The sequence below is a fragment of the Aulostomus chinensis genome, chromosome 18 (genome assembly GCF_037954235.1).
Source record: "Aulostomus chinensis isolate RoL2024-O1b breed Wild chromosome 18, RoL_Achi_v1.0, whole genome shotgun sequence".
Lineage (NCBI taxonomy): Eukaryota > Metazoa > Chordata > Actinopteri > Syngnathiformes > Aulostomidae > Aulostomus > Aulostomus chinensis.
The window spans coordinates 1,779,737-1,797,715 of NC_141337.1; the positions used below are offsets into that span (position 1 = coordinate 1,779,737).

Here is a 17,979-nt window from a genome sequence, read left to right on the forward strand (position 1 = left end):
ACCTGGGGAAGCTTGACACGCTAAAAACACGGCATCAGTCATGTCTGCCTAAACACAGAGGACTTCAGTGTGTGTGTTGTTGGTTTTTTGTGCACGTTTAAAGTTGGTCCCCAGTCACTTCGGCCGTTTGCGAGATTACTGCAGTACTTTTACCTGTGAAACCCCAGCAGTATTTTAAAGACTCCAACATGTCAGCTGACATTCCGTCAGCACCAGGGGGAGTAACGATGACCAAGTTTCCACTTTTGGGTCAACTCCCCCTTTAAAGTATCCTAATTTAAATATATCAAAATTGCTGATGATCAGATGATGACATCACAAAGTATAGAATGGCGCCGGTATTTTGGGTTTTCTGGAGGATTCTGTGACCTCATGAAGGAGACATCGAGGCGACCTGTTGCAGTCGAGCCCCTGGGGCAGAGTCTCATGAAGACATACGCAAACATCCAATGACCCTGTGATTTGGTCGGCGGCGCCATCTCCTGGTCAAACGCCGTCATTGACGGTCACAGCAGGCACAACAGCTGAATGACAATGATGACACTCAAAACTGACGAATCCTGCAGATGTGAAAGACAGCATGCAAGTACTTTCAGTTATTTTCTAACAATTAACAGCAAATATTCCAGGAGGAAGTCGGTCCCAAGCGTCCCGTCTGGAGCGGTCCCGGTTCTGTTTCTCAGTCCTGGGCCGTCAGATGACAGAACCAGCAGGAGCACTCCAGTCCTGATTCAGACACTTGAGTTCATTTTACGTGAGAATCTGTAGGATTCGTCCTTCACTCGTTCTTAGAAAAATGTAAAAATGACCACCGGTTTCTGACATCCAGCAGCGGCGAGGAAGGAGGACGGGAGAGAGACGGGTTTCATCAGCAACTTTATAAAACTTAGCAGTTTCAAAAAATAGAACTTTGGGACATTTACAGTTAAAGTTACTAAACTAACAAAAGGAGCTTCGTGTTTTATTCACATCCAGACCTCGATGATGTCACCGTCCTCCATGTCTAGCTGCGCCGGCGTCTGGCTGGCTGACACCTTCAAGCCATCGAAGTGGAAGCAGATATTTTGCTGGACCCTGGCAGGCATCCCTGACATGTACTGGGAGAAGACGGAGCCCAGCGCCGCCTCCTGCGAACACACAGATGACATCACCGATGCGTTTCCTGTCAAAGTGGCGTGATGGAGGGGAGAGGAGGACGAGGAGCTACGAACTTTGTTTAGAGAAAACTCCTGAGTAGAATTCCTGTCTTTGCCCTGCAGGCGAATGGTGATGCTGCTGCTGCGGCTGCCGCCTTCGTCCTCGGGTGCCAGCACAACGCAATCTGCACAACAAGAAACCACCTGATGACCACGTTCAACTCTCACCTCTGAAAACACATGACAGCCGCGAACCGCCGCCATCTTTACAACCTTCGCCACGCTTGCATTCCCGGCAGGAATGTTGGGGTTGGTCGGAGGTTAGTCAGATAAACACACGTTTCAATCATCACTTCAGCGTTTGACCGTGTCAGCTTCCCTCCAGCTCTCGTCGACCAGGTCAGACGCAGCTTCGGTAGTTCTACTTCCTGTCTGACTCTACTGGCCGCTGCATTTTGGAGAGTTCTGCCAAGAATTGTGGCGTTAATCTGGTGACTTGCTGCTGGACGAAGGGGGGAGGGGGATTTTGGCACAATCAGCATCTGGAATCTGTTTTGAGTTCCGGTCAGTCACAGTGGCGGCGGTGTTCAAGGACCACCTCAGCTGCTCGGTGTCCTAGGCGCTCCTGCGTGGACGCGGTTCCCTCAAGTATCAGCAGCAGACATCTTGGTTATAAACAACGCTAGTGGCCGTGTGTCATGTGACCTACCTATGATGTCAGCAATGCTGAGGCCGAGTTCACCAATGGTGGAGCCTGTAGGAAGTTCCACTTCCTCCCTCAACAGGAGGAGACGAGGCGTTGGCACTTCGAGAATGATGGACAGCTGGGTCATGACATCACTTAAAGGCGTGGTCTGTGGAAACAAGAATCACACGTCAAAGGCCACAGCACGGAGGCGTCAGCGCTGAGCGGAGCAGGCGTGTGCGTACGTACGGACAGCACCGGGAGCTTGTGAACGTCGGTCCGACATCGGACCTTGAGGGGGATCTCCCGAACCGAGGAGCTGCACAGTGAATCCAAGATGATGATGTCATCATCGTCCCGCTGCTCTAAACATGGTGATGACGAGAGGTCGCAGCAGCGTCTGGAGCTTCTGTCCTGCAGCCTCGGAGAGAGAAGGGAGCTCACTGCCCTCAGCTTCCTGTTGATCTCACTGACACACACACACACACACACACACACACACACACACACACACACACACACACACACACACACACACACACACACACCATCATGAGTTGTCTCATCATTGTTGATGTCATCATCTGTGTTCAGCAGGAACTTTAATCAATAATATAAGCGGTGATTAACCAGCTTCTTCTGTGGTGTTTCAGCATCGGATGTGGTGACGCTCGACTCACCTGATCTTGCGTTTGACCTGCCTGGACTGTTTCTTGACTGGACTCTCGGGTGGCGGCGGCGACGGAGAGCGAACGGCTGACCTGAAACAAAGACAAACAAATGACACTTTTAGGTTTTCTTTTTCTATCTCTCTTTTTTTAAAGTTTCAAATCTTATCATCAGGGAGGAAACTTGATCACTCAGACGGCTGATCATAGGATCAGCATCAGCAATGGAGCTCAGTCATGACCTCTGACCCTGAGGAGGCCGGATGCCACAAACCTTTCAAACTCCCTGAGATCTGATCACAACTCACAGCTCAGGTTTCTTCTCCGCATCCACTACTTTGGTTTCCACTTCGTCCTCATCGGAGTCGGTGACGACCACGGAGGGCGTTTCCATCCCTCGAGATGAGAACTCTGACCACAGGCCGTCGGTGGCAGCGCCATCATCTGGTGGAAGACAGAAAAACAATCAGCAGCTGAGTTTCAATGTAAAGGAATGAGGCAACTTCTCCTCCTGGAGCCGTCACCTTATCGTGGTGGAGGAGTCTGAGTGCCCTAAGGACCCTAGGAGCTACAGTATGCTGATGGGGGAACTTTGCCCCTGGTGGAGTCTCCCAAGGCAAACTCGTCCTAGGCGAAGGGCCAGACAAAGAACTGTTCAAAAGGCCCTTCATGGATACAAGAACTAGGACCCCAGTACCCCTCCAGCCCAGAAGGGGACCGAGCTGGTGGAAGAGGTTGAGTGTTGCAGGCTGGATACAGTCGGCCTCACCTCCCACAAACCGTAGCTCTGGGACCCAAGTCCTCGAGAGGGCTTGGACTCCCCAGCCAGACTGTAGTCTGACTCTTCCTTGCTGAGGCTGCTGCTCCTGCACCAAGAGGCAACTTTTGGGCAAAGTCTCTTTCCACTGTGTCCAGAGGTCAACGAGAGCTGAGACCACTCCCATCCACTACCTGTCTTCGTGCTAGGCTTACCTGCTATTTCCTGTCCTGTGAAGACCGGCGCTGCTGGCTTCAACTGCAGGCTGCTGTTCACCTGAGAAACAGACAGACGGCGACTGTTACACTCCCATGATGCATCATGTTCTGCCTCTAGCCTCCTCCAGCACCAGCGGTTTACCTTGTTGGAGTAGATGGGCACCGGAACGATGGCTGACGGGTCGAGGATGCGGCGGCGGCGTTTGGGTGGCTGCTTCACTGCGCTTGTCTCACTGTCTGATACCTGAAGAGCGAAGAGAAGCTGAGTCTCTAAAGCTGATCTGAGATCAGCTGTGCTGCAACTACCAGAACTACCAACACCTACAGAACCCGCCCGTCTGCAAATCTTACTAAAAAACGACACGTGCAGAAAACAGGAATGAATGGAGACCCTAATGATGAGCAGCAGTTTTGTTTTAGAGCCTGTATTTTGTGTAACATTCAGGTGTTTCAGTAAAGTGAAGCTATGAAACAGGACAACCAGCAGACAGCCACTCGTTCAGGAGTTCAACACCGAATCAGTCGCGCTCCTCCTGCTGCTCTCCGGGGGTTTCCTTCTTCCCGTGGCAGTGACATGAAGCCGCAGCCTCTCACCACCTCGGATGAGACCTGGTTCGTTTCCAGACGTGTTGACGAAGAGAAGCATCAGCAGTGAGAGGTTGAACGGATGTGGCTTCCTCTCTGCCAGCTTCAGCTCTCCGTCAGCTCAGCTCGGACGTTTCGAACAATCCGACCCACACCAACACTCACACTGTCACTTCTTCAGTTTAACTTTCCTTCCAGCAGGTTGGGACCAGCAGCACCAGTATCAACCGCTGGCTAACAGTAAATGACACCAGTCCCACTGAACTGGAAGCTAGCTAGCTAAAAGATGCTCGGTACGAGCAGGGATCAGGGCTCTGTTCGATTCAGATTGATTCTTGAGCTGATAATGTTAGTGTACACGATTACAAATGTACAATATAAGCTGTCGTATTATTTGAATCAATTCTCTCCTCCAATTTCACCTGGGAGGCTTTTATTTTGAAGAGCTCTGACGTAAACGTTAGCTCGTCTCGTTACTGTTAATCACTTGTTAGCGGGTTTGTTTCGTCTTCGTCATCCACTTCCAGCAGGTCGCGGGTTTGATTACAGTGGTGTGACGCCTGTGTTTGATATCTGCAGCTCGATATTTTAGTTTTCATCGAGGAAAAGAGGAAGCAGAGGTGTCAAACCCAGCACTCACCGCCTCCGCCATGATGCCGTAGACGCGCGATTGCTGCGTTCACGCACACTCACGGCGGCGCTGCCTTCAGGGACTGGAGGAATAAAAACTCCCGGGGGCAAAACAATGAACATATTAATAATATTCTTAGTGTATTTATAAATACAGCACAAGAATTTCCTTACTTTTTTAAGTTTGTATCATTATTTATCTTGTATTATTACAGATGGCAAAGTGGGACTGATCCATCATAAAATGTCACCTCAGCGGATTTAAACTTTGACCCAGACTTTCCTGGACTACCACAACAGCTGATCTGAGTTTGTTCAATCAGCTTTGAGGGTGTGAGTTCATTCTGTGCACTCTAAATGAAAAAGGGGTCAAAGGTCGGCCCAATCTAACAGTCCTGGCACCCACTGTCCAGCCTAAACTCTCCTATTTGGGCTTCCACTCATATCGGTGTCGGCTTGGTTCATTTCCTGGTGAGCACGCTCACCTCTACCAGCCCCGCGGTGGAGGACCATCTTCAATCAATCCAGCAGAAATTGGAATTCAACTTCAGGAATCTTAAAAACATAAAAACTCAGATGACCTCAACATTCTCCCCCATTTCACTCAACAAAACTGATGTAACCAAATTCTTGCTCATGGGGGAAACTCCAAATGTTTGATGTGCTTCAGCCCCATAAACACATTTGACCTTAATTACCTGAGGTGAAAAAACAGGTGCAGACACCAAGTGTTATCACAAATACATTCGTATTTTCATTTAATCACAAAAAGCATCTTTCTGAGATGAATACTGAACACAATTCTCTCATCACAAGAGTTTCTTGTGCTACACAGAAATAATTAACACAGTCACACAAAAAAATACGAATGAAGTCCGAAAAATGAACAACCGGCTGTGTGCAGTTCCTCTAACGGCCACCTGATGCTGATCCAAAGAAGGTCTGTTTGAGGTCCCAGTTTATTTCTACTTCCTGTGTGTGTGTGTGTGTGTGTGTTTTGAATCTGACTTGTTGAAAAAGAAAAAGATGCTGAGAAGGGAAAAGCTGAGTCAGCTCTTCACCTGCACCATGGATCATTATGATCCGAGCAGGAGGAGCGACCTGATGGTTCCAGGACATTTGAAACTAAAACAGCTAAAATGGAGGGGAGGCGTGTGGCGCTCCTCTGCCGTCACCCCATTACTTCTTCTTGTTCTCCTTGCAGGCGACCACGTAGCGCTGGGCCACGTTGAGAGGCGGGGAGTAACCATCGGCATACGACGTGTCCTCAAAGAGCACCGAGTAGTCATCCTGAGGCTGGACACAAGCACACACAAATATTACAAGGCATGCAACAGACAAGGAAATGCTAACTTCCCTAGCATGAGCTGGCAGTGAAGCTCCACCCATGTGCTGCAGCAGCTCCCTATCACCTCTCAAGGGATTACACGGTACTGCAGCTTATTCCTGTTGATGGCTTCATGTCGACATTCATTCATTCATTCATTCTTTGGTTTCTCTGCGTAACATCCTGATGTTCGTGTCATGGCTGCGTGCACACAGGGAGTCTCACCCGGTGGGGCGGCGTGTGGATCAGAGCCCGGTAGAAGCAGGTGGTCTGGGGGTAGAGAGCCAGAACCAGCTGGTCCTTGCTGAACAGAGCTTCAGGGTCCGTCTCTGGGTTGGCCTTCCACTGAGGGAGCGGGATGATGCGCCTTCTGCTCAGTGTGTGTCTCCTGATCTCTCACACACACACACACACACACACACACACACACACACAGATCAGCTGCTGCTGAAGGGAGCTCAGATCTCACTGATAAGGAGACATTGCAGTGGAGGAATTCTGAGCAGAAGACTTCTCAGTCCTCTGTCTGCCAAACCATATTTCCAAAATAACCTGCGGGACAGCGCCGGCCTGCTAGAACCGACTTGGATTGTTCTACTAACAGCTGAAATAGAACCTGCACACGTTGTTCCGTCATAGAGCACTTCCCTTCAATCTCAGATCTGACAGAAAGTGAAACCAAGAGGGCGGAGCCACAGGACGTCAAGATATCCATCAGGGGAAATGAAGAACAGATGGAAGAAAAGAAGAGCAGGAGGATGAAGACCGAGACTCTCACTCACTCTTTCCCTTCTTCATCGATGTCGTCCACTTCGTACCTATGAGGAGAAAAGTCAGACTCGTTTGAGAACGTTCATCCACATCCTCCAGGCCACACCCCCACTGTCACACGGCATTTTCTTACTTGTTGGTGGAATGGTTGTAGCTGACCACCTCGGCTAGGATCCACTGCTCATCTCCGTCCACTGCTTTCACCCTCGCTGCCACTTTGTCGCCTTGTTTGGCCACGTAGTCACTGCTGGCTGGAGTCGCCCCGCACAGAGGAGGCGGGCTGACGGTAGCGAGCAGAGAAGGTTCAGAGGAAATGGCACGTGGTCATCACATGCTAACTCATCCACAGATGGAAATGATACTACTGGTGAGGAATGACAGGCAGCCGGCCTCCACTTCCAGAGGACAGTCAAACTTTTGTATTGCACATATATTGCAGACATTACGGTGAAAGAGGAAATACGCCGACTTATTAGCAGATATTGAATCAATTGTGTTGTTGTGAAAATCTCATCTCTCAATGAGCTGCTTGAACTCCGTGGTCACGTGATGGCGTCACAGCTCCACCAAAGATGCTGGCGTGGCCACTGAGGGCCGGTGTCAGTGTGTCTCTCCTGTCGGGACCTTCACGCCGTAACGCGTGTGTTTGTTCTGTATGGTTTGTCTGCGCTGCTTAGAGGAAACCCCACCTCTCCCCTGGTTTGCCGATCCACAGAGGAAGTGTCATGGCCGACTGCTGAAGCAGCGTCATCAGGACACCGCGCCTCATCGTCTTCCTGGGAGGGTCACTGTCACTGTAAACGCCCGCCATCTTAGCAGCTGCATCCAACAACAACAACAAAAAGTTTCTGAAACTGACAAGTGAAACACACAGAAACGAAATCAGAGGAGGCGCACACACACCGATCCTTCGCTCCTCCAACAAAGACTTGATCTCTGCGATCTTATCGAGGGCTCGTCGCAGAATGCTGAGGGACCCCAGAGAGAGACGTGAAACAGAGGAACGCAGACATTTACTGTCGCCGAGCAGATGTGAACGCAACACAGACGTCATCAGATGTTTATACGATGAAGCAACATTATCATTCATCTGGTTCAGGGGTTCTTCCAGCAGTCCGCTCACCTGCACTCGGCCTCAGCATCAGCTTTAGCTGTGGTGTAAAGCCCACGCAGCTTGGTGCGGTAGTAGGGGGAGGCTGCAGGAGCCGAGACACAACGTTTGAGAGTGAGTCAACCTGCTAGCATGGGGATTCTGTATGGAAACTGTGGGGACTGACTTTTGTTTTCTGTTTGCATCCTCTCGTGCGTTTTCTGGATGTTGAGCAAATTGTGTTCGCTGCGGGATCTCTCTTCCTGAAACAGCAGACATGATGTCAGCCTCAGTAACTCTGATCGCCTCAGACTTAAATGGCACAGCAACTGTGAAGTGGTTGAGTTCCATCAGTGTTTTTACAGGCAGGTGTCACAAAGCAACATGAAGCCTACCTGAGTCTGTTTGATGAGCTGGTGCAGCTCTGTGAGCAGCTCGGCAATCTTGGTATCAGCTGACATGTCCGCTCTGCTCACTTCAGTAGAAGTCCTGAAAGGAAAGTAGAGCCAGAAACCTGCCGATTCAGAGGAGGCGCCACAACAGCTGTGACCAACCCGAGTAGCAACGTCTCGTAGAAGCAAGACAGTCTTCGGGACGCAGTTACCATCAGTGCTTTAAACATGCAAAGCCGAATCAAGGGATGACCCCGAGTAGCTTTAATAAATACTCAACTTAGATATTATAATGACTAGAAATCAAATGATCTTTGAATGGGTTGATTTCTTGATGGAGTTCGGTGCTGCGTCTCTGCCGGAGACAAAACGGCTGCAGCGGCGACCGCGATCTTTATAGCGTCACAGCCTCGTTTAGCTGGAGTTTCAACAGGCTGAGACCCTGAAGCTGCCACCGGTGTTAGTAAAGAAAACGGGTTAGCATACGACCCAACTAGCTATTTCAAGCGCGTTAGCAAAGGTTTGTTTTGCTAGCGTTAGCCTCGTACCGTGGCTCACTAGAGAGATTTGTATGCGTGCAGAGAAAAATGTTATCACTCTCCTGACTAAATATATTCCCCATTTAATGGCTCTGTAATTATGATATGCCTCATTTGTATTTTCAAGATGGCACAAAAAGCAACTCACCGGGCTGGTTTTAATGTTTATTTAGCTGACTTGCTAACTGTCCAGGGCGGAATCTTCTTCTCGAAGAAATCAGAGCAACCGTCAGTTGCTCGGCGCCACCTGCCGGACGGAGGGTACACCAGCGGTTTGACAAAGAAACAGATTTAACAGCAAAAACTGCAGGTGAAAATGACAACAATTTCACATTGAACGTCTCTTCATTCATGCTATTGTGTTATAGTAGAACCTGAGCTGGCAGCTTCATGGTAAAGTAGCTCAGATCTAACGTGTTTGTGTTCCTTTTCTATGTCGACACAGGTAGACAAGGTGTTCCCACACCAACCACAGCTGGCAATTATCTCAAAACCACATATGAATGATTGATTTGAGGCCTTCAGGGCCCCTGAGGGTTTTTGGCATTCAGGTATTCTGGTAATCTGTCTTTGTTCCACCTTTACACCAATTTATTTACCTTTGTTCTCTAAACTTTATGTTCAGGTGAAACTTTTTCTCAAACTAGACTGAACCTGATATTTGATCAATTAAAAAGTGCGTGTGTGTGTGTAGCTTTATTTGGCTGATTGTTGTGTGACCCCGTCAGCAGCACAACGATGATCATTACGGCTGCAGTATTCTGAGATCCCACCTGCAGCACCGACGCATGGTTGCATCATCAGTGTACACATCTCTCCTCCCGCTCAACAACACTGCACTCCTACTTTTTGAACACACACCCTTTGTGTCTCTGGTTGGACACAAGAGCAGGAGAAAGCACCAACATGAAAACAGCCCTGGTGTCTCTGCTCATCGCAGGCTGTTGAATTTATCTCGGCAGGTCCTGGATGTCAGTGTCTAATCACATACTTGTGTACTCATAGTACCGACTGTGTGTGTATCCTGTGCTGTCAGGTATTTATTTACACGCCTGTGCTATTTATCATATTATACCATATCTCTAGTATAGCAATATTTATACATATAATTTTACTATTTTATACACCATATATACTGTAGTCGACTTTAATATGAAAGGAAACAGAATTATATTGAGTGAACTTTGTGTTCCACAGTGGAACGAATCTTAGGAAACACAGATTACTCAAGCAGTTACGATCGTTTTGTTAAAAAGTGAAGAGTATAACATACAACACGCGTGTTAAAATGTAGGGGGTAAAAGTACAATGGCAGACAAATGAGTAGTACTTGTATTTCACTGCCTCACGTCTGGGAGAGACTGAACAAATGCTCACGCTCATTGGTCGCTTTAATTTGTCTCGTTCTGTGACGACAGTCACACTGAAGAGAAAATTGCTCTAAATTTAAGACGATGAGCAGCCGCGAGCACAGAGGAACCAGAGGTTGACCAGGAAGCTGCAGGTGAAGGCTCAGATATCAATGACACGCCATCGGTGTCCTGGTTCTCAGCCGTGTGCTCGCTGGCTGCCAGGAGGCTCGTGTTCCTGCAAATATTTGTTTTAGTGAGTCTGGCGGTGGACGGTGCCTGGGCCTGAGCCAGAGATCAGGGGGATATCAGGAAATCAGAGGAAATCGACCTCTGGCTGAGTTTTGTCAGAAGTTTGGATGCTCGGCTTGTTGGTTTGTTTGCTTGTTTTGCCATTCAGACAATAAAAGTAGAACAGGAAGATGATGGAACTTTATTATATCGGAACGTTCATGGAAGAAGACACTGATCCACCCCCTGGCTGAAGAGAACACGCACTTACCACCGTGTGCTGTTGCTCACCTGACAACAAGAGTCCTTTAGATGAAAAACAAAGTTTGTCACTTCCTGCTGCCACGTAAACACACACACACACACACACACACACACACACACACACACACACACACACACACACACACACACTCCAAACATATTTTTATGTGTCAACTTGCTGCAGTGAATCTTGTGACTTCATTTTTCCAGTTCAGAATTGACCAGAAACTTTGTCTTTTTGCGACTCACTGACTCACTCACTCACTCACTCACTGACTCACTCCCTCACTCACTCCCTCACTCACTCACTGGCTCACTCTCCCACTCGCTCACTCCTCCAACGTTTGGCTGGCGTTGGGAGTCTAAACTCGGACTGTGACGGGTTTTTCCTCCTCCAGCTGCAGCAAGAAATGTTCCTCATGTAAAAATACTGTTTGTATGACCAGCGGGAAACCACGGCAACGGTGGTCTCTCCTCGCTGTCTGCTGCCTGGTCACATGATTATACTGACAGAGCACACGACCATGACAGATACTCAGAAATTACTGCATCACAAGGGGAAGTTGCTCAAATTAGTTTCTAAAGTACTTGCTTTTAGAAATACTTCAATATTCAAATATACGTTTTATATATCAATATACCAACTTTCCTATTTTCATGATGCATTTACAGAATAGATAGATTATCAATAGATGATTAAAAGATGATAGATGATCAATAGATTGACTGATGGATGGATGAATCCTGACCATGCTGTTCGTGCTGGCGTTTGCGTGCATCATCCATGTATTCATATGTCTATGTAGAGATGGGCGTGTCCACATGTCTTCAGTGTTTCTACATTCGTACAAGTATTTCTATATGTACAGTATGAAGTACACGCTGAATCACACATTAGTAGTACATGTTGTTGTTGTTTTTTACAAATCTGTTCATTTAATCTCAGCAGGACAACTTGGTTTAATCGTTATTTTCCATCCATCAACAAAAACAAAACCAGTGACCTGTGTTTTTATCTTCCTGCTGTCAATCATCTCTGACACGTATCTGAGAAGCACTGATCTGGGATCATTTGCTCTTTTACAGTTTGATAAATTAAGTCCAAAGTTCGCCACGTTCAAGGAGTCACGTGGCGCCGGCTCACGGCTGCATCAGGGGTCTGGTTGGACGCTAACTGGGTCACCCAGTCAGGTCAGACAACAGCAGCTGCTGATAAAAGCTGCAGAAATGAAGGTCAGGTCGATAAAAACCTGAAACGGTCCCAGGTGAAGCAGGCATCACGCGTTCCTCCACCCACGGAGGCAGCGACAGGGACAGACATCAGGGCAAGTCTGAGGGGTCACGCCTGAGGGTGGAGGAGGTCGACTGAGACGGAGAGCCGGTGCAAATGAAATAAGCAAAAAATAGCTTTAAGCATCTAAAACCACTGATGTCTGTTTACCAAGGCTCCACCCACCAGTCAGTCAAAAAGTGCCAGCAATTTCTATAAAGGAAAGGTCAAACGTGTGCTGGTCCCAGGAGAAACGCTGGGGGCGTGGTTAGGGAGGAAACAGCAAACTAACGAGGACTGATGACGCGTGAACGTCATCAGAAATCAAAAGCATCTCCAGCAGCCGAATGATGCAACATTTCTGCAACAGAAACGGGATCCCGGGGGCGAGGTTGCTTGAGGGGGCGGGGCTGATGGAGGGGCGGGGCTTCAGTCTGGCTGCTGCTATAAAAGTTCACCGTCAACATCCCGGAGAGTAACTGTTTTCATCCCAGGAGCGACGCTCAGACGCCACCACGAAGTTCGGTTCTTGAAGAAGAAAAGGACAACAAACATGAGTCACGTCGACGTGAAGAATCTGAAGCCCACCAGCTTCGAGGACGAGTACTACGACGAGTACGATTACTACAACCTGACGGACAAATACACAGGTGAGCAGGCGGAGCCCCGGGGAGCCGAGGCGGACTGAGGCCGCTCACGTCCTGTTTGTCTGTCCTGTGCTTCTAGAGGGTTCCGCTCGGAAAGGCAGAACCAAGAAGGAGGCGAGTGAGAACACCAACCGACCCAACCCCGGCGGGCACGAACGCAAGCTCGTGGAGAAACTCCAGAACTGCGAGAAGAAAGTCAAGGAGTGAAGACTGAGGTAAAGTCCGAGTTTAGTCTCGCGCCAAAAGCCCCAAATATTTGAGCCACGTTTGTTCGGTCGGAGTCACGCGCCAGGCCGCAGGGAGGTTTTGTTTGGCTCCATGCCAGCTTCCATCCTTCAAAATGTCCTCAGCAGGAAGCGCGCGCTGCCCAGCTGGGACTGGAACACAAACCAGTGTTAACCCGTGAGGGACCAGTTAGAGAGCTTCAGCCAATCAGACCAAAGAGCTGTGATAACAACAACCTATCAGAGTTCACGGCTGACCAGGTAGCTCACCTACTGGTAGCGTTAGCCAGCTAGCAGCTCCCAGCCCAGCTCTTTTCTAGGGGAACGTACCAGGCAGCCCTGGAACGTCTCAGGACAAATTATTTTCACTAAGTCACGACTGTTGTTTTTTCCCATCCAGGAAAACTTGGACGGCTTATCCCGGAACCCTGACCCCGGCCTCCTTGGCGACCGATTGAGACGTGCAGATGGAAGGAGTGGCTGAGCTCCGATGGGCGTGGTTTAACCTTGGCGTGACGAGGCGACACATCCTCAAGTGTCAGCTATGCTGTCCCTGATGGGCGGTGGCATGTGGCTCCTCCGCCTGTAGGTGTGGTAAAGCCCTCACCTGTGGTGGCGTGCACCTGGGCTTTGCTCGGACCGTGCAGGTGCACCTGGGATGGTGGTGGCGGCTTGGTGACTTCTGTGTTGACAAGTTTGCAAAGGTTGTTTTTTTTTTAAAAAAAAATTTTATACAATAAAGGTTTTTAAATGACAGGTTTGTTGCGTCATTTGTTTTTCAAAAGAAACCAAAACTTGATCAGAAACATGGACAAGCAGAGAGACGCTGATCGTCAGTCCACACATCACCGGGCTGCAGGTCGTCTCTCCTCTGGTGGGTGTGGCCCAACGTGTCAGGTGACCAACTGGGTTGAAATCTGCTGACTTTTGCAAAGTGCTTCAGTCCCGTTAAACCTGAACGGACGCTGCCTCATCCTGGCTTCACCTCGTGGCTCGCACTGAAGCTACAACCCCTTTGATGTATCTGTTACATACTGGTACTTAAACAGCGCCACTCCTCCACCTGTGGACGGGTTTAAATGCTAGACAGTATTTTTTAATACTCAGTTTTTACTCTAGCTTAATTAGTTTGTTTCCTGCCCTTGTACTTTGTCTGCTGTAACACTGCCAGTTTCCCCACTGAGGGACAAACACAGGTTTATTCAAGTGCTTTCCCTGCTGTTGGCCAGCAGATGGCAGCAATGATGTCTGAAGTCTGCACTGAAACTTCTGATTTTTCAAACTTAAATCTGACATTTAAAACGCACGACTGCCTCTTGCCTCCAGACTAGACTCTTACAAGAGCCAGCAGAGAAAAGCAGCTCTTCATGTCGACTGATCTCGGATTTAACAAAACCAAAACAGTAACTGTCGTTTGACAAATCCACAGCTACCGAGTCCTCGTTTGGCTACAAGTCCTCATCCACACACACCTTTACATTAAAGCTGCAGTACTAAACTAACAAGTCTAGTGGAAGCGCTGCATTCAACACTCTGCTAAAGTAAAAGTATTCAAAGTGGGGCTCCATCCACCACAGGGAACAATACTGGATGAAAATTTTAAACTGAAGAACTTAATCTAAATTTTCTGAGGCCCTGCCTCAGTTTCTAGAATCTTCTGCATGTTTGAGGAATAAGAGAAGGTCATGAGTTCATTTCAGCTCTCCTGATCATTGGAGGAGATTCTGTGACTTTGTTCTTAGGCTCCTATCCCTCTTGTTTTTGTCCAAACACTGACGCGTGCGGGGATGATCTGAACGGAGCTTCATCAGTCTGTTTCTTTGTTTAATCCCCCTCACGTTCCTCTCGGCTGCTGTCGACTAAATCTGCTGCTGCCTCACAAACAGGAGCAGAGCGGTTCGATTCCCTGAGCACCTGCAGCCAGGAGGGAGCAGCCCGCAGGATTTGGCTGCGGCGCAGAAGCGGGATCAGGAATATTTATAGAGATGATCCCTCACGCCAACTTCAAGACGGCATTACATAATCAGTTTCTGCATACGGCCATGATACAACACCCGAATCAATGTTCAATGTTATGCCCCTCCACCCCCCCCTTCTCAGAGGAGGTACCAGTGCTTTTAGAAACCCCCCTGGTTGCCTAGCAACTATTCCTCAGGATCGCTAAAGGAGACGAGGGTGTAACAGCAGATGCGGTGTGTTTGCGGTGTTGGACTGTTGAGGTTACAAGTTGTCATGAAGAGGAGGAAGTGAGAGTTTTTTCAATGAATCTCTGACATCTGTGGGTATGTCGGCGTGATGGGACGGCGGCTCTTCGTCTGTCAACACACCAACACCTGGATGGTGCTCCTGTTTGTGTCACAGCTTCCACAACATGAACATGTTTCCAGTTTTCATTGTCTGTCTGTCAATGGAAGCCCTTACGGACCGACAGATGATAAAAACATCATATTTTCACCGGCTGGATGGCAAAATTATCAGTATCAGAGTATTTGTACAACAAAATCCCTGTCTTTCCTACTAAATTATTTAAAAAAAAACAAACATTCACAGTTTTGATGAATCATTCCACACTCGTGGACTAATTTTGCCTCCGCTGAAATCTTCTGTCCAAATAAATGTGCCTCCACTGTGGGAGAAGCAGTAGACAGGGGCGTTAAAGACGCTCGCCGCCACCGTCCCCTTTCTGTCTCAGCTGAACCAGTTGAAGCAGATGGCCGCCCACCGAGTCGGCCTTCTAGCAACACACCATCTCTCCAACAAAGACCCGAGGCTGAAGACCTCGGCTTCTTTTACCGCTCGCGACGGCGTGATTTCATCCAACACTGGTGGAACGTTGACCCTTCACAGGACAGTTCTTCTCCGTCATATCTGCCCGGGGAGCTGTTGGCCTCATCGATCTCCACATGCAGATGGATGGTTTCAGCAGTTCATCCCAGTAAAATGGCGTTGGCGGACCAGTTAACCCAGATTAGATTCTTCTCTCCCTGCTTATAAATCACTTCATGTCTCAGTGGAGCAGTCAGGTCAGATTGGTGTTGTTCCACGAGCGTTCACCTGAGATTCAGCCAGAAACGTTGATGAACTGAACAGGTCGGGAAGACTTGCAATTAAACAATGTTCGAGTTTGTCTCCCATCAGTTTGTCTGCTGCTCATCCGAGTGGATCAACAAGACCTGGATTATACTGGGCAGAGTTTAGCTGTCGCTAGCGGTCAGTCTCCGTTAGCTTCAAGCTAAATGTACATGGCTGGTTCTTCCTGTATTCTGAAGTCAGAGCAGTGATGCAGGAGGAAAAACATCATCCGCGTGAGCTCGAGGCTCCTGTTCGTGAGTACTTGAAGGTAGGACACACTTTTTGGGTGAAGTAACAATTTAACGTGTAAAATGTTCGTGTTTGGTGAGTTAACTGGTTCACGGAGCTTAGAGTCTGCTGACACCAGGAGGTCAAAAGGTCAAATGCAAACCGCTTGTTAACAGACCTCGCCAATGAGAAGGAACGGCCCTCAGGCCACGTCACAAGAACACACGTGTTATAACCATCAACAAAAGCTATCATCAGATTCACTTCCTGTGCCGTTTTCTGCGGGAGAGTCTCTGATCCCCTCCTCTACCAAGGGCAGCTGCAGCAAACCTCGGTGGTGGGGTTGTGATGTTACAAAGCGCCGTGAAGCAGCAGTAACGGAGAAAAATTAGTGCCACAGGAAGCGTCCAAGAAGAAGATAATGAGGCTCAGAGGGAGCCGGCAGGCATCAAAGTGGACAAGGCGCGTTGCCTCGGGATGACCTCGCTGCCCGGGAGGAAGTGATCAGGAGTCCGTCCACACTCAGGAGAGTTTAGTGTCATCCTGACTACCGCCGCCACCACGGTCATTTAGACTTAGACTTCATGATCACACACAGACTGGTCGCTCAAGTCAGCAGCTAACGAGCAGAGTTTCCGAGTCGGCCATTTTGAATTTTAACCTCCTGTCAACACAGAAGATGCGAGGCCCACGAGGCGTTAACCTCCAGTCTCATGGCCATCAGGGCATGAAGCCGCCAGTGGCAAAACGGAGTTGGAATGTATGAAGATGGTTCAAGGTCACAGACCCCGGATGTCCCTCTGGGACGGCCCCACCCAGAGACAAAGTGATCCGTTCAGTAATTGAAGGAACCTGCTGCGTCAGCTCTCACCTGAGCCTCCCTCCCTCACCGACCGGCTGATGCTGCAGCACCGTCGCCTCTCCGGTCTCACGGGGAAGACGGGACCCAATGGGACTGCAACAAAAGGTATTTATTGTCAAAAAGGCAAAGTAAAACACCGGGAGTTCAAAGTCCAATGGAAGGGGAAAAAACAGAGTACCAACAACAAGGGTTAACAGGCCAAAGTCCTGGACGAGTGACGTACCAAGGAAACCAAGTTCTTGACAAGACTGAAAACTGCAGACTTACTGGAGAACACCAGAGCGACCATGACGAGGACAGAGGCAGCAACAACGGACCGACAAGAGACAACAGGGCACAGAGGTCAAATACACGAGGAAACGAGACACAGGTGGTGCAGTCATACACAGGTGAGACACATGAGGTCATCACAGCAGGGAGCACACAGGAAGACAAGACCTGAACTTCAAAATAAAACTGGAACTAACGACAGGCAAAGACAAAAGGAGTGCACAGGAAGACAGAGGATGAACCACAACATGAAACAGGGAATCAAGACACGGACCGTGACAGCGAGGCAGGACAAACCCCATTAAAGCAGATATGAGACACTAAAAAGGTGAAGCGCTCCTCGCCGTCATCTGATTCAGAGCTTCAACGTTTGTGTCGGTGTCCTCTGATGACATCAGCGGTCACCTGTTTCTGCTCCTCCCGTTAACAAATCATTGACAAACAGTTTCACCCGATAAAGAAAAGTCATACACATTAACGAGTTTCCAACAAAATTAGTGCTCATCCATCGAGGAGGAGCTCAACCAAGACAGGTGTTTGGATCCATTACACTGAAGCCACCTGATGGCTACATTTCCATTTTAATTCGCCAACATTAATAAAGCTTTTGGATCAGGTGACTCACAGCGGTAATGGTGACAAATTAACCTGCAACAAATTAAAATGTCACCGGGTTCATGTCAGCTTAGTGTTGGAAACATAAATACGCAGCACTTTAACGTCAGCATTTTAATTAAAGTTCAGTCTCTTCCGTTTTGACGAAG

The 17,979-nt window shown here is 48.7% G+C and overlaps 3 protein-coding genes across 9 annotated transcripts; 1 reads left to right on the forward strand and 2 right to left on the reverse strand.

Annotated features, from left to right (window-relative positions):
• Positions 1–835: 835 nt before the first annotated feature.
• nfatc2ip (nuclear factor of activated T cells 2 interacting protein) lies at positions 836–4,974 on the reverse strand. Of its 3 annotated transcripts, XM_086185860.1 has the most exons (10): positions 4,854–4,974; positions 4,690–4,777; positions 3,607–3,708; positions 3,462–3,522; positions 2,798–2,933; positions 2,502–2,582; positions 2,071–2,290; positions 1,846–1,990; positions 1,212–1,321; positions 840–1,127 (listed from the first exon to the last, which is right to left on the reverse strand). In XM_086185860.1, exons 2-10 carry the CDS (start codon positions 4,699–4,701, stop codon positions 966–968), a joined length of 1,029 nt encoding a protein of 342 aa, XP_086041986.1. In that variant the 5' UTR covers positions 4,702–4,777; positions 4,854–4,974; the 3' UTR covers positions 840–965. The 3 variants fall into 3 exon arrangements, with proteins under 3 accessions (XP_086041985.1, XP_086041986.1, XP_086041987.1); XM_086185859.1 differs by lacking the exons at positions 4,690–4,777; positions 4,854–4,974 and adding an exon at positions 3,979–4,265 and having other exon boundaries at positions 836–1,127; XM_086185861.1 differs by having other exon boundaries at positions 4,690–4,883.
• A 451-nt stretch (positions 4,975–5,425) lies between these two features.
• On the reverse strand, positions 5,426–17,306 carry sgf29 (SAGA complex associated factor 29). 5 transcript variants are annotated; one of them, XM_086185864.1, is made up of 12 exons: positions 17,169–17,306; positions 16,955–17,038; positions 8,947–9,045; positions 8,263–8,356; positions 8,055–8,130; positions 7,901–7,973; positions 7,681–7,745; positions 7,467–7,596; positions 6,911–7,057; positions 6,789–6,824; positions 6,232–6,394; positions 5,430–5,975 (listed from the first exon to the last, which is right to left on the reverse strand). In XM_086185864.1, exons 4-12 carry the CDS (start codon positions 8,326–8,328, stop codon positions 5,859–5,861), a joined length of 873 nt encoding a protein of 290 aa, XP_086041990.1. In that variant the 5' UTR covers positions 8,329–8,356; positions 8,947–9,045; positions 16,955–17,038; positions 17,169–17,306; the 3' UTR covers positions 5,430–5,858. The 5 variants fall into 5 exon arrangements, with proteins under 5 accessions (XP_086041989.1, XP_086041990.1, XP_086041991.1 ...); XM_086185865.1 differs by having other exon boundaries at positions 17,213–17,237; XM_086185866.1 differs by lacking the exons at positions 16,955–17,038; positions 17,169–17,306 and having other exon boundaries at positions 8,947–9,058.
• On the forward strand, positions 12,379–13,539 carry nupr1b (nuclear protein 1b). Its single transcript, XM_086185867.1, has 3 exons — positions 12,379–12,562; positions 12,639–12,774; positions 13,184–13,539. Exons 1-2 carry the CDS (start codon positions 12,466–12,468, stop codon positions 12,764–12,766), a joined length of 225 nt encoding a protein of 74 aa, XP_086041993.1. The 5' UTR covers positions 12,379–12,465; the 3' UTR covers positions 12,767–12,774; positions 13,184–13,539.
• Positions 17,307–17,979: the final 673 nt, after the last annotated feature.